At 36.3% G+C, this 23,490-nt stretch overlaps 1 protein-coding gene across 8 annotated transcripts in view; it reads left to right on the forward strand.

The window, feature by feature from the left end:
- Ankrd17 (ankyrin repeat domain 17) overlaps window positions 1-23,490 on the forward strand; it is a 177,527-nt gene that overhangs the window by 69,437 nt on the left and 84,600 nt on the right. For all 8 annotated transcript variants that reach the window (XM_004838014.3, XM_021252504.2, XM_004838015.1 and 5 more), the window contains exons 2-10: window positions 1,465-1,618; window positions 8,710-8,866; window positions 12,674-12,821; window positions 13,080-13,227; window positions 14,189-14,422; window positions 17,037-17,131; window positions 19,617-19,854; window positions 21,633-21,824; window positions 22,265-22,374. In XM_004838014.3, the coding sequence (XP_004838071.1) occupies window positions 1,465-1,618; window positions 8,710-8,866; window positions 12,674-12,821; window positions 13,080-13,227; window positions 14,189-14,422; window positions 17,037-17,131; window positions 19,617-19,854; window positions 21,633-21,824; window positions 22,265-22,374 (1,476 nt within the window). The remainder of the gene's footprint in view (window positions 1-1,464; window positions 1,619-8,709; window positions 8,867-12,673; window positions 12,822-13,079; window positions 13,228-14,188; window positions 14,423-17,036; window positions 17,132-19,616; window positions 19,855-21,632; window positions 21,825-22,264; window positions 22,375-23,490) is intronic.

Consider the following 23,490-nt stretch of genomic DNA (forward strand, 5'->3'; position numbering starts at 1 on the left):
CAGCCTCAAATACATAGTGGAACTCTGTCTCCAAAACAGAACAAAAGAACAAATTTAAGCTTTCAGTAAAAAATTAGAACTGGGTGAGGGTGGCACATGGTTGTAATCCCAGTCTACTCAAGAGGCTGAGGAAGGAGGAAGGCAAGTTTAAAGCTAGCCTTGTAACTTAGTGAGACCCTGTCTCAAAATATCACAGCATTCTGGGAGGCTGAGGTAGGAGAATTGAAAGTTTGAGCTCAGGCTAGGCAACATGATGATTTAGCAAGATCCTGTCTCAAATGAAAAAAAAAAAGAAAAAATTAAAAAGGTCTAGGGATACACTTAATTCAAAGAGCCAGGGATTTAGTCCATACCTCACTTGTACAAGGCTCTGGGTTCAGTCCCCAGTACTACAATTTTTGTTGTTTGGTTTTGGTTTTGATTTTTTGAGACAGGGTCTTTCCTTGTAGTGCAGGCTGCCTTGGACTCACTATGGAGTTCAGGCTGCCCTGGAACTCCTGGTGATCCTCCTGCCTCAGCTTCCCAAGTGCTAGGATTACAGCTGTGCGCCTCCACGCCTGGCATTCACAAAAAGAATTTTTTTTTTTTGGTACCAGGGATTGAACTTGGGACCTTGTGCTTGTGAGGCAGGCAGCAACACCACTGAGCTAAATCCCCGGCCTATTCACAAAAATTTTTAAAGAGCACAGAGTAGAATTCTGAAATTCTTATTTGCCCACGCTTGATAGCTTTGTAGTAAAGAAATTTCCTGGAGTAAAATTGTATCTCAGTACTACTCCACTTACATAGTATGCACAGTGCCCTAGGTTCAGTATCTAACACCCCCCAAAAAAATCAACAAAGCAACTTTTCTGATGAAATCAGTGATGATATTAATGAATGTGGCTTTTTGATATTATTTCTTTTGGGGGGGGGGTTACTGGGGATCGAACTCAGGACTTAGGACCAGAGATTTAGCTGGGTGGTGCTGCTGCCTGCCTCGCCAAGCACAAGGTCCTGAGTTCCATCCCTGGTACAAAAAAAAAAAAAATACTCATAGCCCTTACATGAAGTCCTTAGGGCTGTATGTCATAAGTGTATCAAAGGGTCCTGACAACAAATGGTTTAGAAGTTGCTGATGTAATGGCTAGGGAAGGGAGAGGTTGCTTACATCAGAGTCAGGCTTCACCTAAACTTCATAAGCTCATATATAGCTCTTAACCACAATAAAATGAAAAGAATATATATGGTTTTAATAAAAAATTAGATTGCAGTTGATTAATAAGTTCTTAAATTCTTCACAAATTCAGTCTTTTTCTTTAGTTAAGACATGGTTTAGACATCCCATAGAATTTATTTAGGGTTGCCATTGTATTTATCATTGGTAATTAAGTTAAAATATTTTTCTCTCCCTATCCTCTATCTTTTGCTTCTTTTTCCTCTTTCTCTTTCTCTTTTGTTCCTCCTTTTTTTTCTATTTTCTAGGTGGAGTCTTTCATTTTAGATCAGGATGATTTGGAAAATCCAATGCTGGAGACAGCTTCCAAGTTGCTCTTGTCAGGTACTGCTGATGGTGCAGACCTCAGGACGGTAGATCCGGAGACACAGGCCAGACTGGAGGCTCTGCTAGAAGCGGCAGGTATGTCTAAGCCCTCCCTATGAAGAGACTGTCTTATTATTCATTGCTGGTGCAGACCTCAAGAGGGTAAATCCAGAAACATAGGCCAGACTGGAACCCTTGCTAAAAGTGGCAGGAATTTCTAAGCTCTAACAGAGTTAAGAATCTGTCTTATCATTCATGAAAACCATGAGCTTCAATATGGCATGGTTTCTCTTATAGAGGAATCTAAAAATGTAAAGAACAAAATAAAAGATAATGGGAAGTAGGTAGATAGATCTTTTTCAAATAGAAAGGGAGTCAAGAGATAGAGCAATGGGGAAGAGGGATAAATGTGTTTTGTATGTGTGCCAGCTCCCATAAAGAGTGTAGTAACTGTGTACTGCAAACAAGTAGTAATAAAAAATAAAACCTGAAGAAAAGAAAAAATGTTATTTTAAATGTATGATCTTACACAGTGTAATACTCTTTATAAGGTTAATCAATTTATCTAGAATTATTGGGTGCATTTTATTAAAACATTTTAATTTTCATTACCAGAGTAAAATCCAAATGCTACTGTTTACCTTATTTAAAAAGACACTTGATTTTCATTATTTGTGAGTTCCGTATTTGTGAACTTGCCTATGTACTGAAACGCACTTGTAACTCCCAAATCAGTGCTCCCAGTTTTGTCATGAACAGGCAGAGAGCAGCGAGAAGTTGGAGCTGCACCCTGTGAGTCCTAAGGTGGATAAGGTCTGCTCTGCTTCCTTGTTTCAGTTCTCTTGCTATAAACACATGTCCTTTAGCAGTCTGTTCAGTGCCACGTTTTTCAGTTCTGTGTTTTTTATTTATGACTCTAATCTTAAAAATGGCTCCTGAGCACAAAGCTGCAATGCTGTCAAGTGTTCTTTAGTAAGAGAAGGTATGACATGCCTCGCAGAGGATATGTGTTAGGTAAGCTTTGATCAGTGCTTGAGCCAGTGCTGTTGGCTCAAGAATTCGATGTTAATGAGTCAGTTTGTATTTAATAAGATATCTTAAAACAAACACATGAAACAAGGTTGGTAATGCAGCCACTTTGACCAGAGGCTTGCAGTGGCCTAAACCTGTATTCCTCTTAGGAACAGTAGTTCATTATCCTCTAATTCAGAGTTTGCAGCAACTTCAGAGAACCAAACTATCATGAATAACCATAACTAACTATATATAATTCCCCGCAGTTTTTGGTATAGGCTGTCTTTTGAAACCTAGTAGAGTACATCATCCATCGTAGTTTTGTAAAGTTGATTGAATTGTCCCCATAGCAATAGTGTTTTCATTAGGGATTTTGTATGCAATCAGAGAGTTGTTGCCATATATGTAATATGCTTTAAACGTAAGGTGATGATGACTCTGAATCTCTACAATTATTTTTTAAAGCCACAGATTTTCTCAAGTTAGAAAATAAACATAAATGTACTGTGAACATTAATTGTTCATGGCTTAAGAACTGTTATGTAAAAACAAACAAAAAACCAAAACCCTGATGTGCTATACATTGTACATGCAATGCGTGTATATAAACTATTTTAATATAGCATAAAAAGTGCCCATTAGTGTTTGGTAATCCTTTCAGTAAATACCTTGTAACATAACATAGAAATATTTGAGGAATTCATGATTTCTGAGTTAAATTCTGGAGTAAATTATTAAAAGAATCTTGACCAAATACAAAAGAATCCATAGTAAGAGCAGTGGAAGGTTTTATCCTTGACTATAGAAAACTATTGGTACAGATAGTAGAGATGTACTTTAGCTTTGCCAGAAATATGATATTGCTAAAGGGGTTTGTGAGATAAATGGAAATTATGAAATTACTTGAAAACATATCACAAGAGGAACAAAAAGTATTGTTCCTGAAAAGGGAAGACTTTTGGTTGAATGTATTGCTCTTCAAATGCTTTAAAAAGACTATCAAGGAGTATTTCATTTTCAAATGCTCCCTACTCGTCCAGAGTAGCTGTCTATCATCTCTCTCCCTCTTCTCTCTTTTACTCCACCTTCAAATAAACTGTCTTAAAAAAAAAAAAGACAGTCAAGCAGAAGAGGGATGTTTTTCATGACCAGAAGAAACAGAATCAGGTTCAGAAATGCTATGTGGAAGTAGATTTCAGTTGAACACTTTTGCAGGTAGGGTACCTTTCTAGAAGATGCTGATAGTTACTTCTTACTTATTTCTTATTTCTGTATCTATTCCCCCCTTTTTTAATAGATTAACCAACCAATAAGCTAAACTCCCTTCTCATTTCTTCCTTACTTTTTGTCTTTTACCTCTTTCCCTCCTTTATCTCCTTTTACTTTTTACTGAGGATTTCACACAGAAATGTAAAGAGCATACTCTAACCAGCCCGTTGTATGTTCGTTACCTAGCACCTACTTCTATTGACATTGGGCAGGCTTGCTTCATCTTTACCCGTTTCTACCCTAATGATGTCCCCACCAGCATGACTGTCAGTCTGGTTAGTTATCGTGTTAAATACTTCTATGTGCGTCTCCAAGGACTTGTAAGCCATATGTACCATTGTACATCCAAAGGAAAGAATAATAGAAATTCTTTAATATTGCCAGATCCTGTCAGTATTCAGAAGCTTTTAGTTATTTCATATTTCTTTACAATTGATTTGTGTGAATCAGTATTCAAACAAGGCTCACGTGTTTAAAAATGTTAGTTTTCTTGGGCCGGGGATTTAGCTCAGTGGCTCTGGCACCTGCCTCACAAGCGCAAGGTCCCGAGTTCGATGCCTGGTACCAAAAAAAAAATATTAGTTTTCTTTAACAATGATAGTTTTGCCGCCTTTGTTGTTGTTGAAAAAATTCATTTATCCCACTTCATGGATTTTACCATTGTACCTCTCTGCGTTGTATTTTCTTTGTGTTTCTTTTTGTGCTACGGGGGGCTGAAACCAGGGCCTTCAGCCTGAGCTACGTCCCCAGCCCCTTTCTATGGACTGTGTGTATGTTTTGTGAGACAGGGTCTCACCAAGCTGCCCAGCCTCAGCTTGAATGTATGGACCTCTTGGCACAGCCTCCCAGAGGGCTAGGATTACAAGCATGCAATACTATGCCTGGCTGCATGTTGTATTTCTGTAAATCACAATGTGGATCCAGGTATTTGACTGATTCAGGTTTCTTATTGGCAATAGTCATACATAGTGCTACATATTTCATTATGTATCACATAGGTACTGTCTTGTTGTTTCTCCTTTTGTGGTGTTGAGATTGAACACGGTTTAGGTATCCAATGCCTGTCTTTTGATAGAATCATACAAGGTAAAATTTTTGAGGCCTTATCTGAAAATCTTTCTTACCATACTTGATAGTTTGATTATGTATAAAATTATAGTTTAAGGGCCGGGGATTTAGCTCAGTGTTTCCGGCGCCTGCCTTGCAAGCACAAGGTCCTGAGTCTGATCCCCGGTACCAAAAATAAAATAAAATAAAATTGGAGTTTAAAAATCATTTTCCTTCATACTTTTGAAGTTACTGCTCCATTGTCTTCTAATTTCTTGTATTATGATTGAAAAACTTTATTTTTCCCTATCTCTATGCCACTTGTCCCTATTTTTTCCCCAAAACTTTAGTTGGGAGCTTATGGTATTTAAAAATTTTGATCTCAGTTGTATTAGTATATGTTTACAATACATAATAAATACATTCATTGTGGGGAATTATCCTTTTGGACTTCATCTACCTTTGGTAGACTTTTCACACTGAAGATTTCTGTCAAATGGCTCTGTTGGTGGTCACTATCAATGACATTAAAAGTTAAATTGGGAAATTGACATATATGTTCTGTCAACTTTGCATTTCACTATAAAGCGTGTTTGGGTGTCCAATACAGTAGAACAATATTTTAAACCAAGCCACGTGAACTGATACTCATTTATTATCTTTTAGGTTTTCTGTGTCAGACATCAGGGCATGGTATGGATAGTTGTAGTTTTTTGCTCAAGAATTCACTGGGTGAAATTGCTTCTGTTCTCATCTTTTGGCTATGGGGAAAAGTGGACTTCCAGGATTGTTATTGCTGTAGTCAAGTTCACTTCTTAGAAGTTGTAGGACTGAGCTCCCAGTCTCCTTACGAGCTATCCACTGAGGCACCTCTCATCTCGTTGCAGTTGCCCACATTCTTTGATTCACAGCTCCCTTCATCTGTAAGCCAGTAGTTGTGTATAGAGTTCTTGTTCTCTGAATGTCTGACTTATCTCCAACCAGCCTGAGGAGTCTCTCTGCCTTTCATGAGTTCATGTTTTGGGGCTAGAAGGATAATCTGTCTTTAGGTCAACAATGCCTTAATCATGGCAGTAAAATCTATGAAACTTATAGTCCCAAGGGTTGTGTAGGATATTTAAGGCCTAATGCTGGCAATATTTTAGATTCCTAGCAGTGATTAGAGAAGAGGCTCTTTCATTTCTTTGGGAACGCCCAACATGTCATTATCTTTAGATCTCTTCTTTGTGTTCAGTTTCTTGAGAGACACATCTGCCATTTTTTGTCTCGTGAATAATCAACCTGGTTGCTAGACTTCTGGAAGCTGAGAGTGGGAAGGGGTGAAGATTTTATTGCTCATTATGTAGATGTTTATATTTACTTAGTCCTCATTTTCTATTTAGCCCTTTATCTCTTCCTCCACTATAGCTGATTTGGCGTTTTTAGAGAATAATCGACAAGTATTCTCCCATCTCCGTTTTACTCGCAGAGCCTCATCCGTATATCTGGTACTTATAATTCCTTGGTCCTTTCAGGCTGGGTATTTGGTTTCTCTTTGATAGTATAGTCATTTCAGTTTATTCTATTCTATTAAGTCAGTTATGTCTCCCATGTATTCTGGCTTCATAAATACCTTGTAAAATATTTTCTAGTTTTATCAAAGGTGGGGTTTCTGTTATGTTATAATCCTTTTTTTAGCCTAAGAAAAGGAAAAATTATTTACTCCCCTATTTTAAAATTAGAAATCTAGATATTTAATGTGCTTTCTGTCTTATTTAGTTCTGTTGTTCAATTAATTGAATCTCAGAAATGGGGAAGAATAATCCAGTCAACATACTCCTTTTCTATTTTGTGATCTTTGCCCACTAATAACTGGATAAGACCAGAAGGAAAGGTTCACTGTAATTCAGGATAGTTAGTATAATTAATTTTTTATCACTGCTTATAAATGTGAAAGGTTGCAATCTTAATCTTTGATTATTTCCTAATTATCTTTTACTAAAATTATCTATGAATATATGAGATGTTCATAAAGAACTTCTTGAACTTTCTCTTTAAGCCTTGATTGCTTTTTCTTGGTTCATCCTCTTGCCTGGTTTCTTTTACTGTGGCTGACAAATATTTGTTACATAGCTGATCTTGCTTGTGTGAAGAATTGGAGGTCATTCTTTTGAATGGAAATCTGTGACCTTGATCTCAGCAGTGCCATAATAGTATAGATAATCTATGAAATTAATATTACCATACCAACTTAGAGTGCAGTATGACTTTTAATATTAGTGATACAAATTATCCAAAAGTTGTCAAACTTAACAGACCAAGACTATTTTTAGCCCTTGTCCATCTTGATAAATGGGAAATTTGACTGGTCTGAACATTTTGTTTTAGTAAAATCAGAGTGGCTTCTTGACAGATTTATTCTTGGTTTTATAAGATATAATATTTTATATCTCAGATTTTTTAGAATAACAAGTATACACCCGTATAAAGTTTATAAAACTTCAAATACAAACTTAGGGAATTATTGTATTCTTTTTACTGTTATAAAATATATTTATTTGCGTGAGTATGTTTATTCCAAGTGAGTGGTCCTTTTTGTCTCTAACTTAAATAATTTGTTATTAAAAACAAATGTCCCTTAAGATGTAATATGCATTGAAATCACCTGGGGATCACTTGAAAAACAGAGATTTTGGATCATTACATCTTACGGACCTGAGATTCTGTGGGGGAGGGTTTTTGTTTGTTTGTTTTTTAGAAACAGGGTCTCACTAAGATGCTCAAATTGGGCTGATGCTCAGATTGGGCTGGAACTTGCCATCCTTCTGCCTCAGCCTCCCAGAGTGCTGGGATTATAGGAATGTACCATTAAGATTCTGCATTTTTTAGTAAGCCCCCAAATGATAGCAGTGCTTCAAAGATCACACATTGAGTAGCAATGTTCAGTAGTATCCGTCATGGCATTACATGCAAAGCTTCTTAAATCCTGCCTGTACATCAAAATCATTTTTAAAATATGTGGGTGCCTTAGCCCTACTTTCTACCTACTGAATTAGATCTGCAGATACAGGAGAGCTCAGCATTTTTCTTGAGAACCACCATAAGTAATACTGAAGGACACCTTGGATTAAGCACCACCAGGTTACACTAGTGAAGGTTAGAGATAAGCTTATTTAATAGGGATTAAAAATTTGAAAAAGTAACAAGTTGTTTCATTCAGATGGTTTCTAACCATTTCTCCTAATTATTTTCCTTTTTGCTGTTCTGATAGATTTGAGTATACAGAGGTACACGTATACAGGTTTTTTTAAACATACAACCTAGAATGTCTTACTAGGGGATTTTTCTGATCACGAATGATAGCCCATTCCTAAGTAAAAGTGGACACATACCAGAAATGCAGGAACAGTACTGGCACTACTGGCGTCAAATGAGTCAAAAATAATTTGTAGGACTCTTTCTCCTCCTCTCTGTTTTTCTGCTTTCCTCTGTTGACTTTATTTTGGGCAGCCTTTTTCTGTATATGGTGATAAAAGGGGCTAAATAGCTCATGACTCAAATTTTACCAATTTAGCAGCCTTTGAACATAGGTTCTTCCAAAGACATGACAGACATCTAAGTGAGGACTCCTGGTTGGCCCAGCACAGGCTGAAGACCCATTTCTTCAGGATATCAGGATTATGTATTTAGGAACTACATGGTAGGACTAAGAATTTTAGAAAATTGTAGAGTCCCATTTCCCAGAAGGATGACAGAAACTATTACATCTTGCTCACTGCACCATTTGGAAGTTATTTGTTAAAATACGTAAGTAACTTGAATTTTGCTTTGTTTTTTCTTTTGGGCATATCCATATTGGTGTGGAAATAATATAACAGGAATAGGCAAGTTATCCACAGCTGATGGTAAAGCCTTTGCAGACCCCGAGGTGCTCCGGAGGTTAACGTCCTCGGTTAGCTGTGCGTTGGATGAAGCTGCTGCTGCACTTACTCGGATGAGAGCTGAGAGCACAGCAAATGCAGGGCAGTCGGACAAGTAAGTACTGTTTTGCTGTGATCAGTGTGAAAACTGTTTTCTTAAAAATAAAAATAGCTGATATTACTGGGCATTTATTTTGTTTTCAACACTGTTAACCACTTAACATGTAATATCTTATTTGTATTCATAAAAACATGTCATAGATTTTATTTCTATTCCCATTTTATAGTTGAAAGCTAAGAGCTGGATAACTTAATGAAGATCAACTAGATGTCAAGTGGCAAAGCGTCAGTGTATGTCTTCCTACATGGCTGACTTCTTAACCAATATGTGTTGTAAAGGAGATCTTTTGCTTGCTTAAATTTTCATTTTATGTATTGGTGACAAAGAAGTAAACACTTTCCAGTCATACCATTTTCCAATTCTTATTCATAGTTCTGTGATCATTTTAAAGGGTAAGGTTTGGGGTTTTTTGTTTTTTTGTGTGTTTTTGTTTTGAAATGGTAGCTAAAAGTTCCCAAGGAGCTTTATTTTTGTATCTTCTGTAATTCTTTGTATATAGTGCATTCGAGTTTGTAAGGGCTCGTTAAATGTATAAAAATTAAAATGGATATAAGCTCCAAGGAAGAAATTGGAAAGGAATCATTTATGTTGCTTTTTCAATCTTAAGTGGTGACTTCTAAAGTGAAGCTATTTTACTTATTTTAGCAATTAGGAAATTGGAGTATTCTATTATAGTCTTGCCTTGCTAACAATGGGATAATTTCTTTTTCTCTCTTTGTGGTGGTGGGGATGGAACTTAAGGAGGCTGAACTACTGATCTATATCCCCAGCCCTTTTTTGTTTTGAGACAGAGTCTCACTGAATTTCCCAGGCTGGCCTGGAATAGCTGGGATTACAGACATGTACCCATCTGAGCATATGGCCTGAGAAATGCATCCTTGCATGACTTTATTTTGTGTGAACATCAGAGCATACTTGCCAAACTAAGCTACAAAGTCACAGGGTGATAAATCTTATGAGTCTACTGTCATATACCCAGACCATTGCTGACTGAAATGTCATTGTTGGGGGCGGCGAATAGAGAGAGAAATGCCATTTGAAGGGGTAGAGAGAAAATTGTAACTTTAAGAACTGACTTTAAAAATATAAAGATTTTCTTTATAATAAAATTGCCAGATATTTTTTATTTTTAAAAAATTATTTATTATTATTATTTTTTGGTCCTGGGGATCGAACTTGGGACCTTACCCTTGCAAGACAGGTGGTGGAACCACTGAGGTAAATCCCAGCCCTAGATATTTTTTAATGTGATGCCAACTGAGACAGGCAAGAAAGAAAATTAAAAACACCTTGAAGAATATATTAAAGCTAGTTCAAGCAGAAAATAGAAAATAGAAAAAGAAAAAATCATGTTATTTTACATTGAAACAATAAAGCATGTTTGTCACAATCATATTTATTCAACAAAGCCTGAGAAACATGGTCCATGTAGTGCAGTGAAGTGCAATGAGTGCTGTGTGCCAGATTTTATATCAGTTAATATAGTGCCATATCCCAGCTTGAATAGTCCCTTTGCTCAAAGTTCTCAAGTTCAGCTGTTAGCATAGATGCAAGGTTGTGATAAAGGCACCATGTGCATAAGGAAATCGAATGAAAAGTCCAAATAGTAGAAGAGGGTATATGCATGAAGAAGAAATGAGAGAAGTGAAGCGGAAGAAAAGTGTGTTCTTATTTATATGAGAATTGTATTGTGGGAAGGATTTGTTCTAAACTTGCTTAAAATTTAAAACATAGGGTGTAGATTCTGTCAGCGTCCTATGAGATGGGAAGTTAAGAGGCCTTCTAAGTAGCAACCTTATTAAGAATGATTTGAGACCTTCACATTGCAAAAGGTTGGTAAGAGGACAATATAGTTAACACGTAAATGAACATCGATACAGACTATGGGTTTAAAAAAAGAATGTCGGAACTGCTAATACAGTGTTTGGATTGGAGGTCGTGTTGCATTTTTAACAGGGAAGTCCTTACTTAAAAGATAGCTGTGAGTGAGAGAGGACCTGTCTGCACAGACAGCAAACTCAGCTACAGCATTTTGAGGTTGGAACTTATTACACTGTATCAAAAGATACAGTGACTGTTTAAATTTAAAAATCTTGCTACAGAAAAAGACACATTGCCATGAAGGATGGGAGGAGTGTGTGAAGCCAAAGGGAGTACTTTGAGGAGGACTGATGGCAGTGTGTCTTTTATTGTAGCAAATTTTAAAAATTTGAACACTCAGTTTATATTATGATCAAACTCTCTTTGAACAAATGTTTATGGCAGTTTCTGTCAGAAGGAGGTAAGACCAATGGGATAATGTATGTATTTGAAGCAAAGGGTAATATTCTTGGGGGGATTAATGTGGTAAGGTGTCTTTTACTGTAATAATTTAAAAAATTTAAACATTCTATATAGAATCTATTTTTTGGTTCTACCATGTGTCATATTTGATAGCAAGAAGGGTACTCCAAACAAAGTAGAAAGAAAAAGGGAGAGAGAAGATGTGGCCAAGGGGTAAAGGGAGGAGGGTGTAGTATTCTGCCACTGGGCAGATCTCTTATATAAGGCTTTCACTGTGATTAGAGTACTCTGAGCAGAAGAGTGACACGATCCTTTTACACAAGGAAACTTTGGCTGGCCATGGTAGGGCACACCTATAATCACAGCACTTGGGAGGCAGAGGCAGGAGGATCACTCTTGAGTTTGAGCCCAGCCTTGCCTACATAGTAAGTTCAAGGCTGGTCTGAACTATGAACTCTACATAGTGAGACTGTCTCAAAAAAACAAGAAAAAAAAGGGAGGGGGGAACTTTGCCTTGTTGTAAAGCACCAAAAGGAAAGCAAAGGTGAAACCAGAAGCAGAAGTAGCTGGTTAGCAAGCATTGTCATAATCTGGGCTAAAAAAAATGTTGTCTTGAATTTGGTAATAAACGCAAAAATAGAGAAAAAGATGCATGAGCGTCCTTAATAACTAGTGACAAGACCATGTTTCCAGATAGTGAAAGAGGAAAAAGTGAGTTATATTTAAAATAAAGAGATCAATAATAGCTGTGTATTTTATTTTACAGTGAATCTTCTCCAAAATTGAAAAGAATGTATATAGTAATTGTTTTGGGAGGTTTAAGGGTAAAACCTTTCTCTCGGTCTAGTTTTCTGTTATTCTTCATCTTCTAGTTTGCTTTTACTTGAGTCCAGCTTTTTCCTTGCCTGGATTTCCCCCCAGCCATGATTGTATAAGGGCTATAGCTCAGTGGTACAGTATTTGCCTCTCATGCACAAAGAAGTACAAGTACATACTTGATTCAGAACAGATGCTTCATCAGTTACTCAGTATCACTTGTTTTCTTCTTACTTGATGAAAGTACTCAAGTAGGCCTTTGACTTACATAGTACCTGCTATGCTTATTTTACTCTATAGTTTTTACAAATTTCACATAAAATTCTGTAATTTCTCCACTTAAATTCTGCTTCATCCTTCAGTTGGATAACTGAGAACCTTTGTAGAATATTGATCATTTAATCACTAACTTTAATGTGTAGATTTCAAATTGTGTGAACTCATTTTTAGTTTTTTGTTAAGAAATGTTATGATTGGGCCGAGGATTTAGCTCAGTGGTTCCGCCACCTGCCTTGCAAGCTCAAGGTCCCAAGTTTGATCCCCAGTACCAAAAACAAAACAAAAAAAAAGAAATGTTCTGTTTGGTCAAATAATCATTCATATTTAACACTACTATCAAGATTAGCATCAAAAACCAATACTTATACTATTCATTTTTTTAATATTCTTATATCCTGGCATTATAATATTCTTCGTTAATAGCCGCAGTTTGGCAGAAGCCTGTTCAGAAGGAGATGTAAATGCAGTGCGGAAGTTACTCATCGAAGGGCGAAGTGTAAACGAGCACACCGAGGAGGGGGAGAGCCTTCTTTGTTTAGCTTGTTCTGCTGGATACTATGAGCTTGCACAGGTTTGTGTTATTAAAATAAACTTTTACTTTTTCTTTGAATCTGGTTTTAGTAAGGAAAAAATAAACCCTTTAAACTATTAAGTTTATTTCAACAGATAAATCTTGTTAGATGATTTTTATGTGCTTATATTGAGTCTTTTAGTATAAGTACATATACAAAATATTTTTCACTCAAGGCTCCGGGTTCAGTCACCAGCACTGCCCCCCCCCCCCATATTGATGAAATTATCTTCTAATACCCTCTTTTTCTTTCACCAGGTCTTGTTGGCAATGCATGCAAATGTGGAAGATAGGGGAATCAAAGGAGACATTACACCTTTAATGGCTGCTGCTAATGGAGGACATGTCAAAATTGTGAAGTTGCTGCTAGCTCATAAAGCTGATGTCAATGCACAGTCTTCAACAGGTCACTTATTTCTGCTAAATAGTAATACCCTTTGGTAATAATTGTTCTACACAGAAGTGATCATTAGTTATGTTTTTACAATTCCTTTATGTTTTAGAAGTGCCACACATTTGTATTTAAAGGATAGAGAATGTATTTTGAATGAACTTTCTCCTGCTTTCTGAGGGAAGTTACTGGCCTTTGAAGGTTCACATCTAGAAGTACAATGGGAAGGGACATGCCTCTCACCCATGTTCTCTGTTCTTCTGGGGAGAAAGGGAAGGGAGATACAGAAAATAGAAGGATATGGAACAAAAGGCTGGTCTCATAACTTTAGTCTAAACTATTCTTTTCAAGCTTGAGCCTAGATAGATTAGTGTAAAGTTTCTAAAACTTTTTGAAAAATAACTATTTTTTTCACATAAGAATATCATTTTGTGTTTTAAATAAAATTTAAAGTCTACATGAACTGTTGTACTCAAAGGGTTCCTTTTTCTTTTAACATGGGAATTTTTATCAAGAAAGAATGGTTTTGAAATCATTTTAATCAGTTAACTTGTGTTGAAAGCTATACTGAAAACAAATATACAATTAAAAGGAATGGTATGAGGTGTGAAAGATTAATTTTAGCTATATAGTATTTAAAAGTAATGGCTTACTAAACTTCTGATGAAACATCTTTTTTTTCTCCTTTGAAAGAGAAAAATTCGTTTCAGAGCAGAATCGCTCAGTTCTACAAGTACAGTCTTGATAAGTATATCAAATTTCCCATGTGTATTTGATTCTGGTTTAAAATGGAAAGAGAAAATAAGACTTGATTTGAGAAAGATGAAGTATATAATAAGGAAAAAATACATGTATTTGTTTATTATTTAATATTATGGTTGTAGTCCAATTTTTTTTCTCCTTGATGTAAATTAGATGCTGAGTTTTGTTTTAGAGTCTTTTGTTAATGTCTTTTTGTTTTTCCTCATTACAATAGGCAACACAGCACTTACGTATGCTTGTGCTGGAGGCTATGTCGATGTGGTAAAGGTGCTCTTGGAATCCGGTGCTAGTATTGAGGACCATAATGAAAATGGTCATACTCCTCTTATGGAAGCTGGAAGTGCTGGACATGTGGAAGTAGCCAGGTTGCTGCTAGAAAATGGGGCTGGCATTAATACCCATTCCAATGAATTTAAGGAGAGTGCCCTGACATTAGCTTGTTACAAAGGTAGAGTATAAGCCTTTTTTGAAACAGTTTTTAAACCAATGAAATTATAATTACTACATATAATCTGGGTTTTAAGTTAAAATAATAGTAATGCATGATAATCATAAATGATATGTAAATTTAAGCATTTAAAGTATTTTAATGTTTAATATGTAAATTTTAAATATAGATTCAAATATTGTCAATACAAAATGCCTATTAACTGATCTAGTTGTTTTATTTGAAACCATTTAATTTTAATATGAATTGTGCTTTATGATGTTGTGCAAGTTGGGAACGTTTTGCCTGGTGCAAAATGGGGTATGTGATATTTTGAATGCCAGACAACCTGCAAATACTGATAATACAGAAAATACCCTACTTTGGGAAAGCTAGACAGTTGCCTTAAAAGATGCCTGTCTACAGATAAATAATGTCTTAGGGTGTAGGGATAGAAAACATTTGCCCCCAGGGGCACTCTACCACTGAATTTTATCTCCAGCCCTGTTTCTCTTGAGACTTGGTCTCACTGAGTTGCCCACGCTGGCCTCCTCAAAATTATCTTTCTGCCTCTGTTTACTGAGTATTACCAATTACAGGTGTGTGGCCACCACACCCAGCTAATATTGTAAATTCTTTGTTTTTGTTTTTGGTTTTTTTTTATCGGGGATCGAACTCAGGTCCTTGTGCTTTCGAGGCAGGCAGTGGAACCACTGAGCTAAATCCCCGGCCCGAATATTGTAGATTATTGAGACAGTCACACAGTCAAATGTTTATCAGGCTCTTCATGTATGACAGATAAATGGCAATAAAGTAAGGTTTTATACTTTAAGAAAGAAAAACAAGCAGATGCCATGTAACTTTATGCCTGTATAGATAAATCATTTGTGTGTTTCATACCATCATCAGTCTTTGTTTCCTATAATGACCGGTCCATCCTTGACCTCAGTTTGTCAAGAAAAGGCTGTTATAAGTAGGAAATCTGAGGACGTACTCACACTTAGATGCTTACGCTTACTTGGCTTGCACAGCTTATGCATGACTGTTTCCTTAAATTCTGCACCCCAGCCTTTGCTTTCTCCACTAGTCTTGATCCGGGTGTTAATAGCTACATTTGTGTGATATCTTTTAAAATAATTTTCATTAAAAACATGATAAAGTAATGTTCATATGCATAAGTGAGTAAAACCAAGTTAATTTTTTTAAAAAATGCAGTTGGGCACGGGATTTAGCTCAGTGGTTTTGGTGCATGCCTCGCAAGTGGAAGGACCTGAGTTTGATCCCCAGTACCAAAAAAAAAAAGGAGTTTATTTAAAGTGCTTTTTACCATGTGATATTAACAGATTGTCAGATGAGGAGTGCAGCCGAAGTCCCTTACTTCTGTGACCCTGCTCCTAATTAGGCGGGGGCTGATTTTCATTGGTGAGGCGAAGGAAGAACACTTGAGGCAGGCTGATTGGGTGGCTCTCCCAAATACTTTTGAACCTAGAACTGGCTGTTTTCTTCAGAGTCCCAGTTGGCCAGAGAACATTGAGCCAAGGCTACATTGTAACTACTCCTGGGGCTGGGGATTTAGCTCAGTTGTTCCACCACTTGCCTTGCAAACACAAGGACCCAAGTTAGATCCCAGGTACCAAAAAACAAAACAAAACATTGTAACTACTCCTGCCTCTCCCCTTTGCTTACAGCCCCACCCTGCTTTCCAAAAGTAGCATGGGACATTGGGGCTTCTAGAAGCTTGATAGAGAACTGAGCTTGTGGAGAACATCTACTACTTTCAGGGATCCATGAACCTTTTCCTTTTCTGTTTCTGGTGAGGTTTTCTAGGTTATAAATTAATACGGAGACAGAGAATACATAAAACTCAGGCAAAGTTTGAGCACTGATGTGGGTATTTGGAAAGGGAGAGAGGAAAGGGAAGTAATAGGTAGCAAAAGCAAGATGAGACAGAATCTGCATTCTTAAGTCTTTATCTGTTTACCTGACTCCACTATCTCCTCTAATTCTAGTTGGTCACAAAATTGAATATAGCTCATTCCATTCCTTTTTCTGTTGTTTCTTTCATGTTATCTGAAGTTCTTTTAAAATGTCATTGGTCTTCTGTTTTTTAACTCTCATAAAATAATCTATTTCTGAACTGAAACATGGTTTATTTGAAACCTTATATGTATATGTACATGTGTTTGTCTAAATAAATGTTTTCAAGAATAATTATAACTTTATATGTGTAGTTCTCAGTATTCTTTTACAATTTGTTATTAGAATTTAAAACATTTTATCATAGTATCTTGAATGATTATCGTACAGGCTACTAGTTCATGAAAGCTTATTTACTCCATCACATAACTAAAATATAGCATGCCCAGGCTAATAAAGTGCTCTAGAAGGGATAGTCCAGATGTGGGATATGACGGCATCTTTGTTCACCTGCAGCAGGAATTCTAGGAGCAGCATTTCTAGGCCACTAGGGTCAGGATTCATTTGTATAATTTGTATTTGAAAGTTGAGAGTGGCTTGAAGTTGGCTTTAGTATTATGCTTATAAATTTAATGTTGTAAGTTAAATTATTCTTATAATTTTAAAGTATTTTTTGATATCAAGTATATCTGAATAATTCTACACACTTTTGGTTTAGGACACCTAGAGATGGTGCGGTTTCTTTTGGAAGCAGGGGCGGATCAAGAGCATAAAACAGATGAAATGCACACTGCTCTAATGGAGGCTTGCATGGTAAGACTGGTGAGGTGCATACATGAAATAATGTTTATATACATTAGGTAGGGCAACAGCTGGTGTCTTTGGGTACACAGATTCTTTATCATAATTTTATTGTGGAGCTGGACCTTGGGTATCTGAATTATCAGTAGTTTCAAAGCCATTAATTTTTATTTATTGCTTTCTGAAGTTTTGTAGTATTATCTGCATCTTCTTAGTCTCACATAATTCTATACTGGCTTTGTACTTGGCACAGAAGTGATTCTTTTAAAGGTTATTTAGTGATACTGAAAAGGAAAACAATCCAGAGAATATACACAATACTGAAGATAACATGTACCTCAAACCAAAAATTAAAGGAAAATTTAAAAGCAAAGTATTATTTGTGTTATATAATTCTTCCTCTGTCATGTTTCTTTCTCACCCGTGAATTCCTTTTTTAGGGATTGTATTTGGAATGGTTCATAATAGTAATCTTAAGCCTTTGTGCCTTAGCTTATGATAGGTGACAAAGAGATGGATCAGACTAAAGTCAAACAGATTTCTGAGTATAACTTGCCAGGGACATAAAACGATGTCATGTAAATTTGACGTTTCTTGTGTCAACTTCCCATTCAAGAGTAAGTGTTGAGCCGGGGATTTACTTCAGTAGCATTGCACCTGCCTCGCAAGCGCAAGGTCCTAAGTTCGATCCCCACTCGTGGTGGTGGTGGTGGGGTTGGTAATTGTTGAAAGAATGTTAATTTTTTTTTTTTTTTTCTGGTACCGGGGATCGAACTCGGGTCCTTGCACTTGTGAGGCAGGCGGCAGAACCACTGAGCTAAATCCCCGGCCCAAGAATGTTAATTTTTATTTACCAATTCTTTTTTTTTTTTTTCTACTGGGGATCAAACTCAGGACGTTGCACTCGTGAGGCAGGCATGGTGCCACTGAGCTAAATCCCTGGCCTATTTACCAATTTTTAAAATGCTGGGTAGCCATTTTTCTTACTATTGTCCTACTGTCTGCTTTTTATTAAATTATTCTTTTGAACAAATACGTTTTCTTGGAAATTTTTGAGTTTGGTGTCTGTATATGTGAGTGACATCTTTCTTTGGGGTTGTTGTGAGGATTAAATGAAGTGATGTGTGTAAAACACATCAATAATGTTGACAATTTTTAAAGAAATTTAATCATTACTATTCTTTACTGGGGGAGAAAAAACCTATGTGTAGATTGAGAAATTAAAATGGAATATTGTAGCCAGGCATGGGGGCACAATCCAGTAACCACAGCACTCATTGAGAGCCTGAGGAATCAGGATCGCTTCAAGTTTGAGGCCAGCCTGGGCTACATAGTTCAAGGCCAGCCTGAGCTATATAGAGAAACCTTGGCTCAAAAAACAAGGAGTATCGTATAGACCTAATCAATATACACTAGAAGTACGTAAGTAAAGGAAAGATGTGTTAGTAGGGGCCAGACTTGGAAGGCTTTCTTAAAAATGGAAGTTTGATTTTTGAGACAGGGTCTTGCTGTGTAATTCAGGCTGGCCTTGAACTCAAAGCAATCCTCCTGCCTCAGCCTCCCAAATGCTGGAAAAAATTGATATTTTACAATTGGGCTTCAGTGAAAATGAAGGAGTTGATTTTGCAGGGAGTAGATTCAGAGCTGAAGAAATAGTAAAGTAGGGCCAGGGATTTAGCTCAGTGGTTCCGCCACCTGCCCTGCAAACACAAGGACCCAAGTTTGATCCCTGGTACCAAAAAAAAGAGAAAAGAAATAGTAAAGTAACCATAATAATACACAAGAGTTGAGTAATGTGACAAATACTGAGGGAAAAAACCTGCATGACATTGTTCCAAAGAAGATGAGTTATCTGTAGAAGGAGGGGGTAGTTCATTCAAGGAGAAAAAGAAGGGGAAAGAAATTCTTGATGTTGCCAGTAAACTGTGAGAAAGAGATCAGTAAAGGAGCCAAAACATAGTAACACCTTGCTTTACTTTTTACTTTTCACTGGCATTGAAACCTTGAGCAGCAAAGAAAGTACCTTGTCCGCATTGTGTTCCTCTAACACTTCATGGGTCCTTCCCCCCACTGCTCCAAAAAGTATTGCAGTTTTCTCTTAGTCCCTAATCAGAAGTTTGTTTATCCTTAAGATTTTTATCTAATACTTATTTTCCCTCTTTAAATGATATATTTTAACATTTAAATGTGTACCATCTACTGTTGATAATTATCTGTAACCTCACAACATGTCACTTATTTCATGTACTTACTGATTTTTCTTCATGGTTAATAAGTCCCTTGATTAAAGGTGTTTTTTTCTACTTGTTTTATACCCTCAACTCCTATTTCCTAATTCTATTATGAAGGTATATAGGGAGTAGTATAATTTACTGACTTGTTAAATGTAGATTTATTTTATTTGAGTGAAGATTGGTAAACTTCATTGCATAATTAAGTCTTCAAAATTTTAAGTTTTTATGTTGCTGATTTAATTTTTTAATTGCATTGTGATTAGGATGGCCATGTTGAAGTAGCCAGGTTACTTCTTGACAGTGGTGCCCAAGTGAACATGCCTGCAGATTCATTTGAGTCACCGTTGACTTTGGCTGCGTGTGGTGGGCATGTGGAGCTTGCAGCTTTACTTATTGAGAGAGGAGCTAGCCTGGAAGAGGTCAATGATGAAGGGTACACACCTTTGATGGAAGCAGCTCGAGAAGGACATGAAGAAATGGTGGCATTACTTCTAGGCCAAGGTAACTGCGTCAGCCGAGATACATGACTGTGAATGTGTAAATTAAGAGTACAATTTTATAAAACTGAATTTCACTATTTCACCCCTCTAGTAGATTTGCAATGAGATGTTATTACCCAAATTTAGGAAAAAGTATTTGCTATACAAAATGGTTTCCCATATTGTATTAAATAAAACCAGTTAGACTTATTCAATATAGAGCTTTCAGAGTGATGTGCTGTGTGAATTAAACGGAATTTGAGTTGCCTTAGGCTTCTGGGCTAGGGAATGGTTACATTTTTCAAGTCAGTATACTGAGGGAATTCTTTGAGGGCAGAATGCTTATTAATCTGTAATAGAATTAATATTTCATGAGATAGCAACGGGCACATAAGAACTGACGTGGTGAGAATGAAAAATGAGTATCAGAAGGTGTCATGGAGCTCAGTTGGGACAAATGAAAAGATTTCCTATCAAAATATCCTCAGTTATTTGTAACCTGGTTTTATTTTTATTTTAGTAGTATAGTTTAAAATCTGGAAAAATTTAAGAGCAGTGTCAATTTTTTAAAAAGTTTTTATTTAGGTGTAATTTTATCTAGAATTTTAAAAGTATAAGTTTTGGATGAGCTTCAGACATTTCTAACTAAATGGATGGACCTTGAGACCATCCTCTTAAGTGAAATAAATTGAGCACACATGTTTAAATAACACATTGCTTCTCTGATGTGAGAAACCGAAAATGGAAATAAGGACTAAAATGTGTAATAGATATTGGGAAATGAGAAGAAAATATTCAAATAGGAATGGAAACAAGGGGAGGAGTGAGGCAGAAAGGAAGGAGAGGACAAGAAAAAAAGTGAAAATAGAAAACAATGGAAACAGCTTTTGTATATAGGAAGGGGAAGGGGCTTGAGAGGAGAGGGGAAATGGAAAAAAAGAGGTGGGTTGTATCATGTACAGGTGCAAATTTCCTATGATGAATGTGATCATTATGTATGCCTAAAATATACCAATAAATATTTTCCCAAAAAAAGCATAGGTTTTGGAACAGACGTCATAGATTTGAATGACAGCTCCGTTGCTTGGCAATTTTGTAACTTTAAACAAATCTCTAGTTCTCTGTGCCTCAGTTTTCTCATGTGTAAGGTTGGGTGCATGAGAGAGCTTTAGATATACATCTATAGATTGTTTTTTTCTTTTTTTAGTTATTTTGGAACAGGGTCTTGCTACATAGCTCAGCCTGGCCTTAAACTCACTTTGTAACCCAGGCTGGCCTCGAATTTGTGGCAATCCTCCTGCCTCAGCTTCCCAAGTAGATCTGTAGATATCTATAAATAGATATTACAGACTCTTAGAGCAGTGCTTGTCATAGAGTGGCTGTTTGGTGATAGTGATGGCAATATTGTTGTGACCGTGGGTGAATTAATTAATTAACCTCAGTTTCCTTAGCTATAAAATGGAACTAATAATAATAACCTAAATGACTTGTAAAGTTTGTTGAATATTGCCTAGTGAGAGCTTTTGAAATGTTGCATCTTTACTGTAAGGGGTGAGGGGGTAGCTTATTTTTCTGTGTCCTTGTGTCATATGACACTTAGCTTGTGGATAAATAAATTCTGTGGATATAGGCTTGGTAATTTTTTTTTTACTGCTTTAGCAGTAGGGGGGGATATACTTTGTTATTTAGTGTGAGTATAAACATGTTCATTTAGGAGATACAGTTTATTAGGAAACAGTTGTTTTTTGCTTGTGTGTAGAATAAGGTAATGAATTTTTTAAATTAGAATCTTTATTTTAGGAGCAAATATCAATGCACAGACAGAAGAAACTCAAGAAACTGCTTTGACTCTGGCTTGCTGTGGAGGCTTCTTAGAAGTAGCAGACTTTCTCATTAAGGCAGGAGCTGATATAGAACTAGGGTGTTCAACCCCTTTAATGGAAGCTGCTCAAGAGGGTCATTTGGAATTGGTTAAATACTTACTAGCTGCAGGTAGGTGCTTTCACATTTGGGAAAAATTTTTTATATCATTTATTTAAGTAAAAAATGCCATGCAGGGCCAGGGATTTAGCTCAGTGGTGCCGCCACTTGCCTCGCAAGTGCAAGGTCCCGAGTTCGATCCCCAGTACCAAAAAAAATAAAAATAAAAATGCTATGCAAATATTTTTTATATGATATACTGAATGTGTGTTAAAAGAAAAGGGTAAAATACGTTTGTATATATTCTGTATAACTTACCATACAGTAAGTTAATAGTAGTTTTATTTGTAACTTCCTTTTTGCTTTTAAAGATGTTGAGAATATATTCTCTTTCTAGAAATCAATAAAGTTGTTTTTTTTCTGACGAGGTGATATAACTTACCTAGATAGAAGAAATTTTATATCCGTTTATGTCTTGTGCCTCTTATTAAATATATCATTAACTGCTTCAGGAGCTAATGTTCATGCAACAACAGCAACAGGAGATACAGCACTAACATATGCCTGTGAAAATGGTCATACAGATGTAGCAGATGTGTTACTTCAGGCAGGAGCAGATCTGGTGAGCTTGTTACTTTTTAAATCTTATATTTAACAAAAGATATAAATTAAAACTAGAGAGTATCTGTGAATGGTATTTCTTTACTTCCAGTTTCATGGATGTGGGGGGCGGCATTTTGTAGTCATTTTTTTCCCCTATACTGCTCAGAATGTTACATTCCTATTAGTAGGACTGTCTAACTCTCTATACCTCATCCTCTGCAGAAAATTTTATGTTGGAAATGTTAATACAATTAATGTTTCATTAGGTGTACTTAGCTATTTTTAAAAATTTCTGTAATTTTGTATGAAAAGGCAAATGTGGCCTAAATGTTTTTCTAATATAGCTCAGGACATAAATTGTGCCTACAGCCTAAGCAGGGATAAAATAGATACTAAGATCTGTGGTAAGTACTGGAGATTCCAAAAAGATGTCACAGAGAAAGTGCAGACAGTAAAGAAAGTCAGGTAGAACAGTTGACTGACGATACAGTACTATGGTTTGCATTGAGTAAGGTTTAGAAAGGTAATGTTGTAGCCAAACAGATAATCCACTTGAAAAAAATTATATAAGTACAGCTGAGAGGTAGGAAAGCATAAAACATGTGCATACAGAAAACAGCTAGTCTTTCAGTTTAGCCTGTGGTAGAGTGGGAGGATGACACAAGTGTAGGTCATAGTTAAAATGTAAGCATATTTCCTTGGGGCTGAATTTCTGAGTCTTAACACAAATGAATGTGTATTCACAAAGTTGAATGTTTATCATAGAAATGCACATACGGGCAGAAATAGCCTTCTCTAATTTCAAAACTGTAATAATGCATTTGATTTCTTTTCAGAAGGATTGAATTAGATTATCATTGTACCCTCTTTTAGATTTGCATGTGTTAATGCAATTCTTAAAGCCCTTGGGCAAGTTATAGTCTAGTTAGATTTGTACATAGGTCTCCCTTGTTAGACTTGGCCTTCTTCAGCTTAGGAAGTATTTCCACTGTATGTATGAAGTACACAGTAACGTAATGGTTAGTACTTGCTTGGTTCATGGCAGTAAGGAGAACCTAGGGAATGGTTTCACAGAAAAATTAATTTTTCCAATAAAATGATTTTAAAAAATTAATTTTTCACTAGACATGAGTGG

Source organism: Heterocephalus glaber, unplaced genomic scaffold, assembly GCF_053883595.1.
Source record: "Heterocephalus glaber isolate CG9 unplaced genomic scaffold, H.glaber_assembly_v1.0 deba00000281, whole genome shotgun sequence".
NCBI classification, from domain to species: Eukaryota; Metazoa; Chordata; class Mammalia; order Rodentia; family Bathyergidae; genus Heterocephalus; species Heterocephalus glaber.